Source organism: Jaculus jaculus, chromosome 23, assembly GCF_020740685.1.
Source record: "Jaculus jaculus isolate mJacJac1 chromosome 23, mJacJac1.mat.Y.cur, whole genome shotgun sequence".
In the NCBI taxonomy this organism is placed as follows: domain Eukaryota; kingdom Metazoa; phylum Chordata; class Mammalia; order Rodentia; family Dipodidae; genus Jaculus; species Jaculus jaculus.
In genome coordinates, this window is record NC_059124.1 from 10,653,852 (window position 1) to 10,669,421 (window position 15,570).

Here is a 15,570-nt window from a genome sequence, read left to right on the forward strand (position 1 = left end):
TTAACTGCAGTGCTTTACTCAAGTCAAATATAATGAAAATTATTCAGGGCCACGTGTGACCCCTCGTGATTTGGTCAAGTACAATCTGTTGTTTAGGGTTCTCTTTCCAGTGTCCTAGATTTCCTTTCTATCTTTGAAAAATATCTGGAAACAATAAAATATTTAACCCAAATTTCCATATATATGACAACATACAGTGCACCACATGGAATGTGAACTTTCAACTATATTGTAGGTATGGAAAATAAGTTTATTAATGGTGTATTGTTTTAACATATGCTTATGAATAGAGTAGAAGAAATTCCTACCTGTTACAAGCACATTTCTGGTTTTCCTCAGATTCCTTCCTCTGTATGCAGTGTGCCTTGCAGGCCTGGTTTGAGGAAGTCCCAACAGGAGGGAAAGGCAGTGTGTTGTTTTGATTGCGCCCCCTGCCCAGAAAATGAAGTTTCTAATAAAACAGGTAAGCTGATGGGATGATAAGTAATTCTCCAGCTTGATTGTTTTCTCCACCCATACTGGGAACTTGTAGGGGCTGGAAGGGAACTGAGGAGACAGTAATATCTCTTCTTTGCTTAGTGTAATTATGTCATTGGAATGACAAATATTCTTGACCATGAAAATAACACTCACTTTTCTCCATGAACCACAGTTTTAGTACCCAGATCCATTGTAGATACTAATTCTCCACAACAAAAATTCTGTTTGACACCCATAATTAGTGAATATATTATCCCTATCAGAGAATATCACACAGGATACTGTTGTTACATACATATAATCTTTTTTGAATCTATATAAAATGAATATTAAAAGGAGGAATCTTCCAATCCTTATCTTCCCAGTACCAATAAGTTACTGACAAAGAAGAAATGCTCAAAGATGGTGCTTTTTGGCTTCAAAAATATGTAATTTTGTACATACTTTCAATGTAAGCATAGTATCTAGTGAGTATATACATACTAATTCAGAAAGAAAAGATAGTTTTAGTCTTTAGACAACAGCATATCATGAACATTAAAAAAAACTGTTTGAAGAAACATACATATTTGATTAAAATGTCACAAGTATTGTTTCAGAGGTATATTTTAATATTTGAGGAGGTAATGAAAAGTGTTCAGAGATCAAAAGTAATAGTAAAAAAAAATTTCTGGGTTGTCAAGTCTCCTAGGTTCAGCATAGAATGGATGACTAGGTATTATTTTACGTTGCCCTCTCTTACAGGTGAGAAGGGAAGATGACATATGGAGGTAGGATGTTAGAGTAGAACATAAAGGCTGCAATAAATAAGAACAAAGGGACTTAAATAATGATATAAATATTAATTCCCCAATATGTTCACATATTAGAGCCTGCAAAGTACTCTCATACTCAGAGCAATTTTCCAGTGTACCAGAAGTCAAGGGGGGTGCTAATACATGTAGTATAAAAAGGGATAAGACTAATATTAATTTTTTTATGTATGCCCATCATATAATGTCCTGAAACTGAATTAAAATATTATTAAAAAGGAAATAAAAAGTATGGCTGTTAAGGTAATATCATAATATAATTACACTATTCAAATTTGTTAAATGCAAACTTTAATGGTGACGGATAAGTTCAATATTAATACAAAAGTTTTTTATTTGTATATGCTAGCTATGTTCTCTGTAGCAAATAAAGTAGAATTTATGGCCTTGTAATATAGAATAATTATGACATTCCTCGACAATTTATAAAAATGTATACTCATAAATTTAGAAAACATGATTTGAAAAAGAAAAATTTAAGTTATAAATAGAAAATAAGTTTTCCTTGATGGAAATACTTAATATGAGATACCATATAGTTTTTTTAATCCTATTTTATGATTAAATGTAGTCACAATCAAAATTGTATAACATCATGATGAAAACTACAAGTTATAGCTGGGATGAATTTCTCCCCAGTTCACAAATTAGGTATCATGTTCATTTTTTTCAAAGTTGGCAAAATATCTTGTTTATAATCCTTTCTCAATAACTTCTTGACCAAATTCTGATAAAACATAGGCCAAGGATTATTGAGATAGAATTTGGAGAAATAGGTAAATGCTATGTTTTCTTGAAATTAGTATATTAATACCTACTCCAAGGAAATGGATTCAGCAATAGTTATATTAGTGTTAATTATATCTAGGAGTCTCTAATTTTATTTGTGTTTCTTAAAAATAAGTTTTGAAACCATTATATGTACCTACTGCCATGTAGGGACAAAGCCATAGGGCATCACCCTTAATACAGACAGTTAAATTTCATAAGATATGGAACCATAGTGTGAAGGAACAATCATAATTTATTGTCTAAATTTATGTACATTGTCAAAAAAGGGTTTTTTAAAGGACATGTACCTCTCTGATCTTGGACTGCACTGTTTACAGAACTATGATCTAGAAATTTTGTTTGTTTGTTTATTTTTTTGTTTTTTCGAGGTAGGGTTTCACTGTAGCTCAGGCTGACTTGGAATTCACTATGTACTCTCAGGGTGGCCTCAAACTCACGTGATCCTCCTACCTCTGCCTCTTGAGCGCTGGGATTAAAGGCATGCGCCACCATGCCCAGCTAGAAAATATTTTTGAGGTAAGCCCAACAGACTGACTTTTTTGTGTGTGAAAGAGAGCAAAAGTGAGAGAGAGGTTGAGAGAGAAACATGTGCCACCTTTTGCATGTGTGAACTTGTACATGTGTCATGTTGTGCACCTGTTTATTGTGGGATCTGGTGAGTCAAATATGCATTTTCGACCTCATAGGCAAGTGCCTTAACTTGTATTCTATCTCTCCAGCCCTAGAAATTTCACAAAACACTTCACCTAAGCGATGTTGTTATATAATTCTAGTACACTACAACAAAATTATTTTATTCTTTTTTTTTTTTTTTTTTTGAGGCAGGGTCTCGCTCTAGCTCAGGCTGACCTGGAATTCACTTGTAGTCTCAGGGTGGCCTCGAATGCATGGCGATCCTCCTACCTCTGCCTCCCAAGTGCTGGGATCAAAGGCATGCACCACCATGCCTGGCTATTTTATTCTTTTAAGATAAATAAAGGATAAGGAGGATATGTGAGGTAAATTAAATGAGTAACATACAGCTTTGTTGGGCTGGGGAGATGGCTCAGCAGTTAAGGTGCATGCCTGAAAAAAAAAAAAAAAGCCACTCTAGCTCATTTCCCCAGTACCCATATAAAGCCATATACACAAAGTGGCACAAGCATCTGGAGTTTGTTTGCAGAGGCTAGAGGTTCAGGTACACCCACTTCCCTCTCTCTCCCTCTCTCTGCTTGTATACAAATAAATAAAAAATATTTTTAAAAACAGCTTTCTTTAGCTATGATATCCTTTATTAATTGGGAATCATGGCTATAGTGCAATCTACCTTAATTGTTGTCAATAGGAACAAGGAATAAAAACATGGTTCATGTCTAAAGCACTTGTTCACAGTGTGCTTTGACAATGAAGGAAATACTGCCATTGTCCTGATGATACTTTGCTTTGTCTGTCAGATATGGATCAATGTGTGAAGTGCCCAATCGACCAGTATGCCAACATAGAGCAAATTCACTGTCTCCAAAAACGTGTGACGTTTCTGTCTTATGAAGACCCCTTGGGGATGGCTCTGGCTTTCTTGGCCCTGTGCTTCTCTGCACTCACTGCTCTTGTTCTTGGGGTTTTTGTGAAGTACCAAGACACACCAATTGTGAAGGCCAATAATCGAACAAACAGCTACATCCTGCTCATCTCCCTCAAGTTTTGTTTTCTCTGTCCATTACTCTTTATTGGATATCCCAACACAGCCAAATGCATCCTGCAGCAGATCACATTTGCAGTTCTGTTCACTGTGGCTGTGTCCACTATCTTGGCCAAAACAATTACTGTGGTTCTGGCCTTCAAGGTCACTGCTCCAGGAAGAAAGATGAGGGGGCTGCTGGTATCAGGAGCACCTAATTTCATCATTCCTATCTGTACCTTGATCCAACTTGTTCTCTGTGGAATCTGGCTGGGAATATACCCACCTTTTGTTGACACTGATGCCCACTCAGAACATGGGCACATCATCATTGTGTGCAAGAAAGGCTCAGTCACTGCTTTCTACTATGTCCTGGGATACCTGGTATCTCTGGCTGTAGGGAGCTTCACTGTGGCTTTTCTGGCCAGAAACCTGCCTGACACATTCAATGAAGCCAAGTTCCTGACCTTCAGCATGCTGGTGTTCTGCAGTGTGTGGGTCACCTTCCTTCATGTCTACCACAGCACCAAGGGGAAGGCTATGGTGATGGTGGAGGTCTTCTCCATCTTGGCCTCCAGTGCTGGGATGCTAGGTTGCATCTTTTTCCCCAAGTGCTACATCATTTTATTAAGACCTACTAGAAATTCTCTTCAGAGGATCAAGAAAAAAGATGTTGTTCCACCAGCTGATTTTTAAATTTTAACTCATATGTATTAATGTACATCCCATAGCAACCCTTGCACTATTTTTTTTAATTAATCTTGTATTCAGTGAATACAGTCAAGTGGGTACCATTGTTAGCCTCCTCCTCTTCCTTCCCCCTCCACAGGAACCCTCCTTGTTGGGGTATATGGGTCGTGCATTGTGGAGTTAGCCATCAGTTATAGGTAGGAGAAAATGTCTCTGTGTATCATGATCCAATGTATGGCTCTAACATTCTTTCTGCCCTCTCTTCTGCAAATTTCCCTGAGCCATGTTGGATTCATTTTAGGTCTTCTTCAGTGATGAGGTCATGGGAGCCTCTGTATCTCTGGCTATTTGGTTTGGTAGGAGTTGATTGTTCTCTGTGTCTGTCTCCTTTACCCTTGTGCTGGTATCAGGTTCACAAAGAAAACAGCCCTCTTGCTTGTTTCCCATAATTATTCTTAGTTTCAGCTGGGGCTCTTTTGAGGTATGATGGGGTGGTTCTCTCCTTAGGATCGGCATGTATCTGAAAAAGAGAAGTAGATTCTCTGACAGAAAGTAAAGTTAGCACAAAATAAATGGGATAACCATTATTTTTTAGAGAGAATTTAGTAGGTGTAAGCTCTCTTCTAGCCCTCAATTGGTGGAAGCTGGGATAATGGAGAGGGGGCTCATTTTTGGGTCTGGTTCTGATTTGTTTCTCAGCTCTGGCTATGGGTTCTGTTCCACTGAGCAGATCAGTTAGCCAAATCAAGAGCAGTTGGTTTCCCACCCTGGCTGTGCACCACTATTGCACTTGTGTGAACATCATGTCAAGTTGTGTGTTGTTTGTTGCTAAGTAGGTTATACCACGAGTTGCTTGGACAGATACTGGTCATTTTGCCCCAGTGGCTCATGTTGCACCTTCTGGCACTAGATGTGCTGTCTGGGGACTGACTCTCTTCCAGCTTCCAGCCATGTCACTCCTTGTGACAAGCCAACAGCATATGGTGTCTTCAGCAGTAGGGTCTTACCACTAACCTTTGCTGGGGTCATCAAATACTCTGAGAGAAATCTGTCTTCTTTTGGGAAACCTTGTAGGTCTCTATGAGCAAGAGCTCATTGTGGATGATAGCCAACTGCTGGTACTGGGAGTTACAGGTCAGTACCTAAGAAGAGGGGGAAGACAAAGGTAAGTATTATAAATGAGATAGAGAGGTGGCAGAGAAGAGGGGGGGGGAGAGAGAGAGAGAGAGAGAGAGAGAAAGAAGGAAAGAGGAGAAGATTAAGGTCAGTCTTCAGTCTTCATCATACCCTCTCCAGGGCCTTGTGACTCTAAGGGCCTGGTAAAGGTTCATGGAAAGTTTTTCTTTCACCATCTATTATGAGGGATACTTTTGCTGGGTAAAGTAGTTTGGGTTGGAAGCCATAGGTTCTTAGACTTTGCAGTGTCCATTCCAGGCCCTTTTGGATTTCAGGGTTTCCATTGAGAAGTCTTAAGTAATTCTGATGGGGTTACCTTTAAAGTGATGTGCTATTTTTCTCTAGCTGCTTTTAGGATTTTCTCTTTGGTGTCAATGTTTAGAGTCTTAATGACAATATATCTTGGAGAGTTTCTGCTTTGGTCCAATCTGTTTGGAATTCTATTAGCTTCTTATATCTTGATGGACCTTTCTTTTGAGAGAGTGGGAAAGTTTTCTTTGATTATTTTGTTGAATAAGTTCTCATGCCTTTGGTCTGAATTTCTTCCCTTCTGGTAATCCCACGATCCAGATGTTAGGACATTTAAGGATATTCCACAATCCCCTCATGTTCTGTTCACAGAAATTTTTGAACTTATTGAAACTTTTGAACTCTCAAAGTGTTTCTTCTGTCTTGTCTTCCAGGTCAAAGTTTCTATCCTCCACATGGATGACTATATTCTTGAGAGCTTCTAAAGAGTTTTGGGCTTGTTCAGTTAGGTTTGTGTTTTCTACTACTTTTCTTTTCTTTTTTTTAAGCTTGGCAAAAGTAGTGACTTTTATTTACAATGACAGGTATCAAGGTTAAACGGGAGCTGGAGACAGAAGCAGTGATGACTGATGAGGGCATGAGTGAGTCAGTTTCTGGAGTCGAGCACTTGTCCAGGAGCTGCAGCCTGATGCAGCGTCTTCCAGTGTCCTGTACCTTAGTGGCTTTCTCCTTTCTTGCCAGCTACTCGTTTGAAGTCATTCATGTTTGTGGCCTGGACTGGGGTACCAATGAAAGTAAAATAGGAAATTCTTTTTGTTTCTTCTTCACCTTGATTAGACTGAACAAATATTGTTACACTGTTAACATTCTGAAACTTGACGTAGCGCAGCGGAACAATGCTCTCTTCTTTAATTTCATCTTCTGTCAATTCCAGAGCCTGAGTTGGTTCACTTCTTTCTGCCTCTTCAAAATCCACAGACCGGGGCAGGTTGATGAAAATTTTTACATATTTAGGACGCTGACCATTACCTGGCCCTTGAAATTTCATGGAATAAAGCTTCACAGGCTGATTGAATGCCACAGCAATGAGCAGCTGTTTATCACAGTCAGATTCCAGGAAGCTCATGACTTTTTGTAAACAGTTATCAAAGCCATGTTCATCACTTTCATTAAGACATTCACAACCAGCTTTGTTAATAAAAGGCATTAAATCCATATATCCTTTGGGGATGTCTGTGTTCTCACCACTTCCAGGGTCATTTTCTAAGTGCTGCTTGATCTTCTCTTCTAACCCCACAGCATCTGCTCCTTGGTACTAATCAATTCTCACTTTGTTTTGAAGAAACAAAAATGTAGGTGTTGCTGATATATTGTTGGTGGCAGCTGTTCCCTGACATTGATGCACATCTACTTCAAAGAAAACAGCCTGGGGATACTTATTACTCATGGAGCTGAATGGTGGGGCGATCCTCAAACATGGTCCACACCCTTTCATGGTGAACTTGACCATGGCGAGTCCAGAGTCCGCCCCACTCAGCTCCGGCTGGAAATCCGGGTCGCTCCCCACCAGCTTCACCTCCACCATCCTTGGTGGAGCTACTTTTCTATGTCTAGTTTACATTCCTCTGTCAAGCTACCTTTTCACATCATTTTCTGATTTTCTTGATGCTTCTTGGAATTCCTCCTTGCATTTCTTTATGTCTTCATTTAGCATTGCCAGTTGATTTTTGAGGTCCTCTTTTTTTTTTCACTTTCCTTCATATCTCTTAACTGTCTTTGAACCCCTTCCATTTTCTTATCTATTAGGTCTAGTCTAGTGATGGGAACATCCACACGGTTACCAGTCCTTTGTTGCTTTTTTGAAAGTTCTACCAGTAGCTTGGTCAGGGTTGCATTGCTCATAGCTTCATTTTGGTGTTCTGATCCTAATGACTCTTCTGTGTTTTGATTAGAGATGTTCATTGTAGGACTGGGGCATCTAACTGGATTTGCTTGCATTTGATTTTTCATATTATTTCTTTTGCACTGTGGTCTGCCCATCAGAGTGTATGGACAGGGAGAGTAGGACTGTGGTCTTGATGGGCAGGGAAAGTGGTGCCTCTTGGGGGAGCTGGCCTGAGCTACCAGGCAGGCAAGCAGATGGGCAGAGTGGTCCTGAGCTAACTTGTAGGTGGGTGGATCAGCCTGAGCTTGTGCATAGCAGGAAGCAGAAGCAGCCTGAGGCTGGACGCAGAAGCAGCCTGGCCTGTCACTCGAGGGTGGGGGGAGATGCCAAAGCAGCCTGAGCACTCACTCAGTGGGACATCAAAACAGCCTGAGCTCACACAATGGGAGACCGGCAACGGGCAGATGGGTGGGCAGCTGGCATGGCAGATGGGGGATTGGGTCTGAGCAGGTGTGGGCAGACAGGCAGAGTGAGCCTGAGCTCACGTGGACAGGTGGAATGGGCCTGAGATCGTGTGTGAATGGGCTGGCGGCTGGAACAGTACGCGGGCAACTGGGCAGAGCAGGCTAAGCTTGCATGGTGGATGGGTGGTGCACGTGTGGTGGGCAGATGGATGGAGCGAGCCTGAGCTTGTGCGGGCCAGTGGGCGGAGCTCATGCATGGGCAGGGGTAGTGGGGCAATTGCCCCTGCACAGTGAAGCAAGTGGAACTGTGCTGGCCTGGGTCTCTTTTCCTACAGTAAGTGCGGGAGTGTCCTGAGGCTGGGACTGTGGCTATAGCAGCTGCTTGGGGGGTTGAGGGACTGGTGGGCTACCTGCAAGCGAGGGAATCAGCACTTCCCTTTCCCCCCCCCCTGCGCCCTCCCACTTGCAATCTATTAGAGATTTCTCTCCCCTAAAAGACCCAGTGAATCCTTAATGCCTTGCCTTTCATTCTTGGGGAGGTGTGGAGCAGTTAGGCAGTTGCCATCTTGACCAGAAGTCCCCCATTTTTACTTCTAAATATTACTCCTAACATCCCACCCCCTGATGCTCCAAGCCTAGGAGATGAAGGGCATCACAAGCCTCAAAAAGTTAAGGCATAACATACTGCAAATCCATAGCAAAATTGAAAAACACAGCAAACAATCATATTACAACACTAATTTCAAACAACTCAATGTATCACATTACAAGAGTGTTTCAACAGTCTATATTCAATAAAGGAATGTTGATACAATTTCCAAGTCAAATAAGCAGAAAGTTGAAACTAACAAAACTTAGCAAAAGGTCGTATCAGCTCCCTCAAGCAATATTTCTCCAAAGACCAAAGTGGTGGGTTCTTATCAGTAGACTCCATAGAACACCAAGAAAAATTAAGCATGATGGAAACAGAGTTAGAATCATGTCTAATCATCTGCTGGATCATGGCAGGGTACATGTAATGTCTATTAAAGACATACAAGGCTGCCAAAAATATGACCATTACCACAGGCACTTGCTGACATTATTGGCTAATATGTATTGCCAAATTGTGGTGAAGAATATGGCCCAAAAATGTAGTAAAGAGGGAATTATTCTGCTCATAACTGATATCAATAATTACTGACCATCTCCATTTACAAAAGTAGCAAGTAGATGGTGGGGTGTATCCTATTAGCCAATGCAATATACATCTAGTCTCATAGTCCAAGCAGTGTTTCCAACATTGCTTAAAAAAGTCTATCCCCCAAACATACAGGGCAAAACCTGCATTTGGAAAGATATTTCACATTAGACATGTTCCAATGGTGTTTCTAAGGTCATCTTATGAAGGATGTTGTGCAATCCCTGTCTTCAAAGGAAAACAATATTCTCAAACTAACAATTGGTATAAAAATGTCAGCACATGCATAAAGGAGTTGTTTAAACCAATGAAGCAAGTTCTAATTCCAAATACATGTTATATCCAGGAATGCCAATCTTCCATGTGTATCCAAAAAGATTCCACATCCAACATCTCAAACCTGAGAGTCTCAGCCAGAGTGTCAGTCTGTAAAACATGCACTATGTGAGACACATTATCAACCTGTTTATCATATTTTTGGAAATATTGTTTGACAGTATTGTCCATATTGGTAAATTGTCTCTGATTATGCTGTAGGATGTCTGTTAAATTTTGTATAGAGGCTCTTGCCTCCATATAATACCTGACATCATTGAATTGGTCAGCTTCGTACATCGTGGAATCAGACGTGAGATTGTGGTACCATGATTGTGGAGATATGAGTCATAGACTTGGTTGACAAGTTGGCAGTCACTTTATACGTGTTAGAAGCCAAATGGCATCCTTCTGGTAACTGCCACAAGGATGATGAGTATTCCCAAGATGTAATGTTGAAAAAGTAAATGGTGAGGTTAAATGGCATAGTTCCACAAATTGAGAATACAAAGTTACCTCGATCATCCACTATGTCATAAAAGGTGGTCAACGAGACTTCTGAAATCTGCAAGTCAGTAACCAGAAGTCTGGTGGCTATGTAGGTATTAGCCCCAAGATGCTAAGTGTCATCCAAAGGATAGTACTGGGGTTTGTTAGCAATGTTCGCCCAGATGTATGACTGTATAGATTGGACAAACATGTTGCCCAGCTTCTGTAGTAATGGCACAGTTGGGTATGCTGGTTCTGCTCTTTCCAGAAAAACCTGTAGGTAATTGATTACTCACATACCATTTTCACAACATGAAGTTTTGTGGCTGTCCAAAATAGATTTAAATGTCAGGGTTTCCACACCCATGTCAGTAGTGAAAAGTTATCCAATTCCATTTCTAGCTTATTCATAAGTAATCAAAATCGCATTCATCGTTGTGTGGATCTAGTGTCTTTAACAAGTGTCAATAAATCATACAGGAAATCATGAGCAGATTTTACATGTGACTCACAGATTCCTGAGATACTTGTACTTTGCCCTGCATTTGAGAGACTGAAGTATGAGTAGTCTACAGAGCATCTGACAATGCTGTAGGTGCTTGTGACCGCTCCTGTGTCAGCTGTTTAATATCTTTGATATCTGCATGTATGGGTGCCATCATGGCTGACACAATGCTAGCACCTAAAGCTGCACCTGCTGTGAATGTGTCAACTGCCAAGAATTGAAGTGACTTTCTTACTGACTGTCTACTAGTAGAGGAGTAGGGAAATACTGGAAGAGACTGTTCTGGGCACAGCCCCTTAGGTGGTGCCCAGTCCTTCAAATTAAAAGTCATGATAATGGGTGTATATGAGGTTGAACTACAAGTCTTACCAGAGTCAATAGGTCAGGAGCCAACATCAGTGCCTCTGTGACTTTAGGTGGATTTAGTAAGTCCACTGCTCACAAAATTGCTAGCTTGTAATGGGCTGTAAATAATTTATGTGACTGGTTGGTGCAAGGAATGTCACTATCATCTTTTATGTCACAAGTTTTAAATGATATTGGGAAAGTCCATATCCAGTCAAACTCATACCTTGTGTCTCTCATCACCAATGGGAAGGAAGTTTGATGAAAGGTGAATGAGTCACAAAATCCATGATTCCCCATTTTCACACCCTAGGTAGAAACAAAACCATATAGAAATACTACGGGAGGTGATGGTGATGTTTGAAGGACATGAGTCGAGATCCAAACTGCATTCCAGCCAAGTTCCACCAGTTTTCTGGTCAGCTTGATTAATGCAGTACCTCACTTGTAGTCTGCCCAACAGGTCAAATCTTTGGAAAGGCCATGGGTGACATACAGTCTGGGAAAGATGTATTCAATCCTAGACATATTGTAATTCTTGCTACTGCAACTCTTGTATGATTTATAATGTATTATCTGATTGTTCATATGCACATCCAAAGGTACAGGGTAAGGTGCAGATGAATTTTCTGCTGTAATGTGGATGGTACCACATAAAGTTCTAACTATTTGCTGGAAGAAACATGCATGTGTGATGTCTCCAGTTGGTCATGTGTGAGCCAGATCAGAGAAAAACATGGAGGACTCATAAAGGGAGGGAGCAGGGTTTTCAGCCTTATACAGCATTACAAGTTGTGTTGATTCTGTTGTGAAAAATACTGGTACAGTCAGGTTGCAAAGTATAACCACTTCTGTTGTTTGCCATTGTGTCCAAACATGTAGGTGGCATTATATGTCATGTTGACATAATGTCATAGGTGTGGTTGGGTCGCTGTGAACATGTAATTGACTGCTGTCCCATTCAAATGAAACTGATTGGGGCTGATAAAAGTAGCTGTCATATTGTTTGGAAATAAGGAGTAATAATTGCCCCTGGACATCGTCCTCACATTATGTGTAATCCACACATATTTTTGGTAAAAGGTAAAGTCTCTGGATGCTGCACACATAGGGCTGCAGGGCACACCTGGATTTTAGTAGACTTATATAACTCAGAGGCTTCCAAAGCCATGATACTTAAGGTATCATATTCAAGGCATTTATAATTTATCTGGGGATTAACATCATAAGTGGCATAAGGTTGTGGTATTGGATCAGTAAGGATAACTGGGAATTTATAATGTAAGGTATCCAAGGTCAGTGTCTTATGCCAATCTGGTACTGGTAAGTAACTGTGATTAGTGACATCCATGTCTACTGCCTGTGAATTCTATCATGCTAATTTGCTATAATATGGCAAACTGGGAAAGCCAGATACATGTAAAATAGTTTATCCTAGGAGTTGGGCATAGTGGTGCACAACTTTAATCCCAGCACTTGGGAGGCAGAGGTAGGAGGATCGCCATGAGTTCGAGGCCACCCTGAGACTACATAGTGAATTTCAGGTCAATCTGGGCCAGAGTGAGACCTTACCTTGAAAAACTAAAAAAATAAAAATAAGAGTTTAACCTAGGGTATAATCCAATCAGCTCCTTGGGGCAAGGAGCCCAATATGGCGACGGGATTGGTGCCCACTTAAAGCTGTCAACCAGTTGTTTAGCCTCCCAATGGGAAAGCCAGGCATAAGCAGTGGAGTCAGCCGGTGGATCATCAGCTGTCATCTTGTCTGTGCTGTCGTCATAACCATAAGAAACCTCAGCAGGGTCAAGCATCTGTTTTGTCCATGTCACAAAGAAAGCTGACAAAAATTTTGTCTCTGCTCCATATTTGCATGTGAAGGTTGAATCTGTATCTTCATTGTCCCATTAAAAAGTGTATCTGGAGGCTCCCCCACTGTGGTGGACTTCCATGATCCATCTGGTGCGGACATCAATCTTTGCATGTGCATAACATAAATTGCAGAAGCTGCTGTGACCTGGTGCCAGAGTTCAGTACCATGGCAATGTAATGGGTTTTCATCATGAATATTTGTTTGATCTATATCTGTTATAGAAGCTCTGACTATTGGGCTGTTCTGGGCAGTTTCCTTTCTGTATTGTTCACAGTAAGAATAGTACCTGTGGCAGCCCACATCTTGGCACCAGGCATATTTATCCCAAAAGCAGCATCTTGCATATGTAACATTGAGACCAATATGGTAATGGTTCCAATATTTGGGACCAAGCCCTCAGGAACTCTATTGGTACTACTGGTGGCGCAGCTGTGTTGGTGACTGTGTTGGCTATGGTGTCACTGCCAACAGCCCACTTGTCATAATTGTTAAGAAACATTAAGTCCATATATATATATCCTCCTCAGGTTGTATAGTATATAGTTGACAAAACTCAGATATATACACACATACTTGATCAAAAGCTTGTTGTTCTCTCTATTGGAAGTCAGCAGCCTTTCTGGTGATATCATATAATTCATTGCTGTCTCTAGCTTTACTTCAAGGCTTTTATAATTACTCTGATCCCTTACAAATGAATGTAGAACTCTTACAATAATGCAGTCTTGGCATGTTAGTTATGAAGGAAAACCCATTGTTGCTTTTTGATGAGGACCTTGATATTGATGTCTTTTACTTTGTATGCTTGGTCCCAGCCTAAAAAATTCCTGTGAAAATCTCAAGAGAATATTGGTAAGGTCCACTTTGGTGTAACAGTGTAGATAAGTGCATAAAACTGCAAGTTCACATAACTCCTTTATAAAAACATACAATCTAGCATTGGTTGGAGGACTAGTGAGAGAAGGCTTCATAGTGATATGACTACAAGTTTAAAAAAAAAAACCCATAGTTCACATTTTGTCTCCTGCCTTTGCTTTCCTTGTCAGCCAGGTTTCCATACATTAGACAATAACATGTAACCATGGTGACACTAGCTGGCTATCTGGGCCTGCAGCAGCTTGTCCCCTCATCATGCGTTGCATCCCCTTGTTGCTCAAGATGACAGGTTATCCAGCAAAAATACACTTTTTAGGCATTCTTGAAACTAGATATGGAGATGCAAGCTTTGTCCATAGGCTTTGGCAAGAAAATTCTGTATGGAAAATGCGTTGTAAATCCTTAGCTATTTCCTGTACTGGTAAATGTGCTCTTCTTCACCTCTTGCTGTCTGTTGTTTAGAACATAAGGGCAAAAGGCCCTGCCACTATGGTGGGCTATGTTTTTAGGAATTTTGCCTGTGCCAACTTAACAACATTTGCCTTGCAGTGACCCAGAGGGATCCGACTTGACCTCCTGAGTCTCTCTACTCCCTTAAGGAGGGAATAGTTCAGTTTGGAGGAATCTGCTGTACCACATCTGCTGTGTTAGTCTCTACCCAACAGAGGCACACTTTCCTTGACTGATGTGTTTCCAGGCATATCTGCCTGTGACCTTGTTCACACACAAATGTGCCCACTCACGCACACATGTGCGCACGCGCGCGCACACACACACACACACACACACACACACACACAGCCTTTAACCTGTGGCCTTTGCAATGTCTGATGTTGTCCTGATTTGGATGCTGGTGCTGATTTGAAAATCATTGTTAAGAGATTATTTAATAGTGAAGTGATTACTATGTGAACACAAGAAGCACTTTGTTTACAAGACTCTCATACACTGACATTAAACACACCGGAGCTCCCTTTGCTAGGGCTCCACTCTGAATCACAATGTGCCCTGGCCTCAAGAGTAAGTGCAGGAGTCTGGGCATCATACTGAACCCTAAACAGCCTGGGGCCAAGGGAAGTTGTGAGTGAGCCTGGGCTTAACCTTGGGCCCTGTAGAGCTTGGGCCACAAGATTAACCATAGGAGCATGGGCGATATCCGGAACCCTCACGAGCCCAGGGCCCAAGATTAACTTCGAAATTCTATCTGGCCCAAGGGTATCAGGTTTGCTATGGCTGCTTACCTCTGGTACTGTCTAAAATTTCCTGCCTATCGCTCTGGCAGGAAGTTTCTTTCTCTCGCGGCTCTGTCACTCTCTCTGAGGTTCTGTGGACACTTTCACCTCTCTCTGCTTTTACACCCAGAGATAGTAATGATGATAACTGCCTCAGCATCACTGTTCAGTTTCTGTAACTGCAGTGGAGGCTCCCTAATTCCCATTTAAATTGTCTTTTGAATTCCAACAAGGATGCCCATGTCTCCTGCTGGGAGGGTGAGTAACAAAATTAGACCATACTTACTTGTGCTTCCTCTCCTAAACTGCAAGCTGCCTAAAGTTCGGGAATATTAAGAAGTTTAATGCTTACAGCAGGGGTGCAGCACACACTCACTCTGCGCACGCTTCCAAGAGTTGCGGCTGAGTCTCCGTTTGCCCAGGGTTTCCAGCCATCAGCTGCCAGTCAGGTCCTGAGGGGGTGGGACTTGAAGCAGCGTCCAATGGGCGGCACTGTCCTGCCGGGCACACGGGGCGGGGGCGGGCTTCCGCCGTGCGGGCCCTTTGTGTGGGA

The 15,570-nt window shown here is 41.4% G+C and overlaps 1 protein-coding gene and 1 pseudogene across 1 annotated transcript in view; one reads left to right on the plus strand and one right to left on the minus strand.

The window, feature by feature from the left end:
• The window catches only part of LOC123456483 (vomeronasal type-2 receptor 116-like), a 36,256-nt gene extending 31,819 nt beyond the window's left edge, over window positions 1-4,437 (plus strand). The window contains exons 4-5 of the mRNA XM_045139808.1: window positions 340-463; window positions 3,518-4,437. Coding sequence (XP_044995743.1) covers window positions 340-463; window positions 3,518-4,437 — 1,044 coding nt within the window. The remainder of the gene's footprint in view (window positions 1-339; window positions 464-3,517) is intronic.
• A 2,121-nt stretch (window positions 4,438-6,558) lies between these two features.
• Window positions 6,559-7,441, minus strand: LOC101596177 (annotated as a pseudogene).
• Window positions 7,442-15,570: the final 8,129 nt, after the last annotated feature.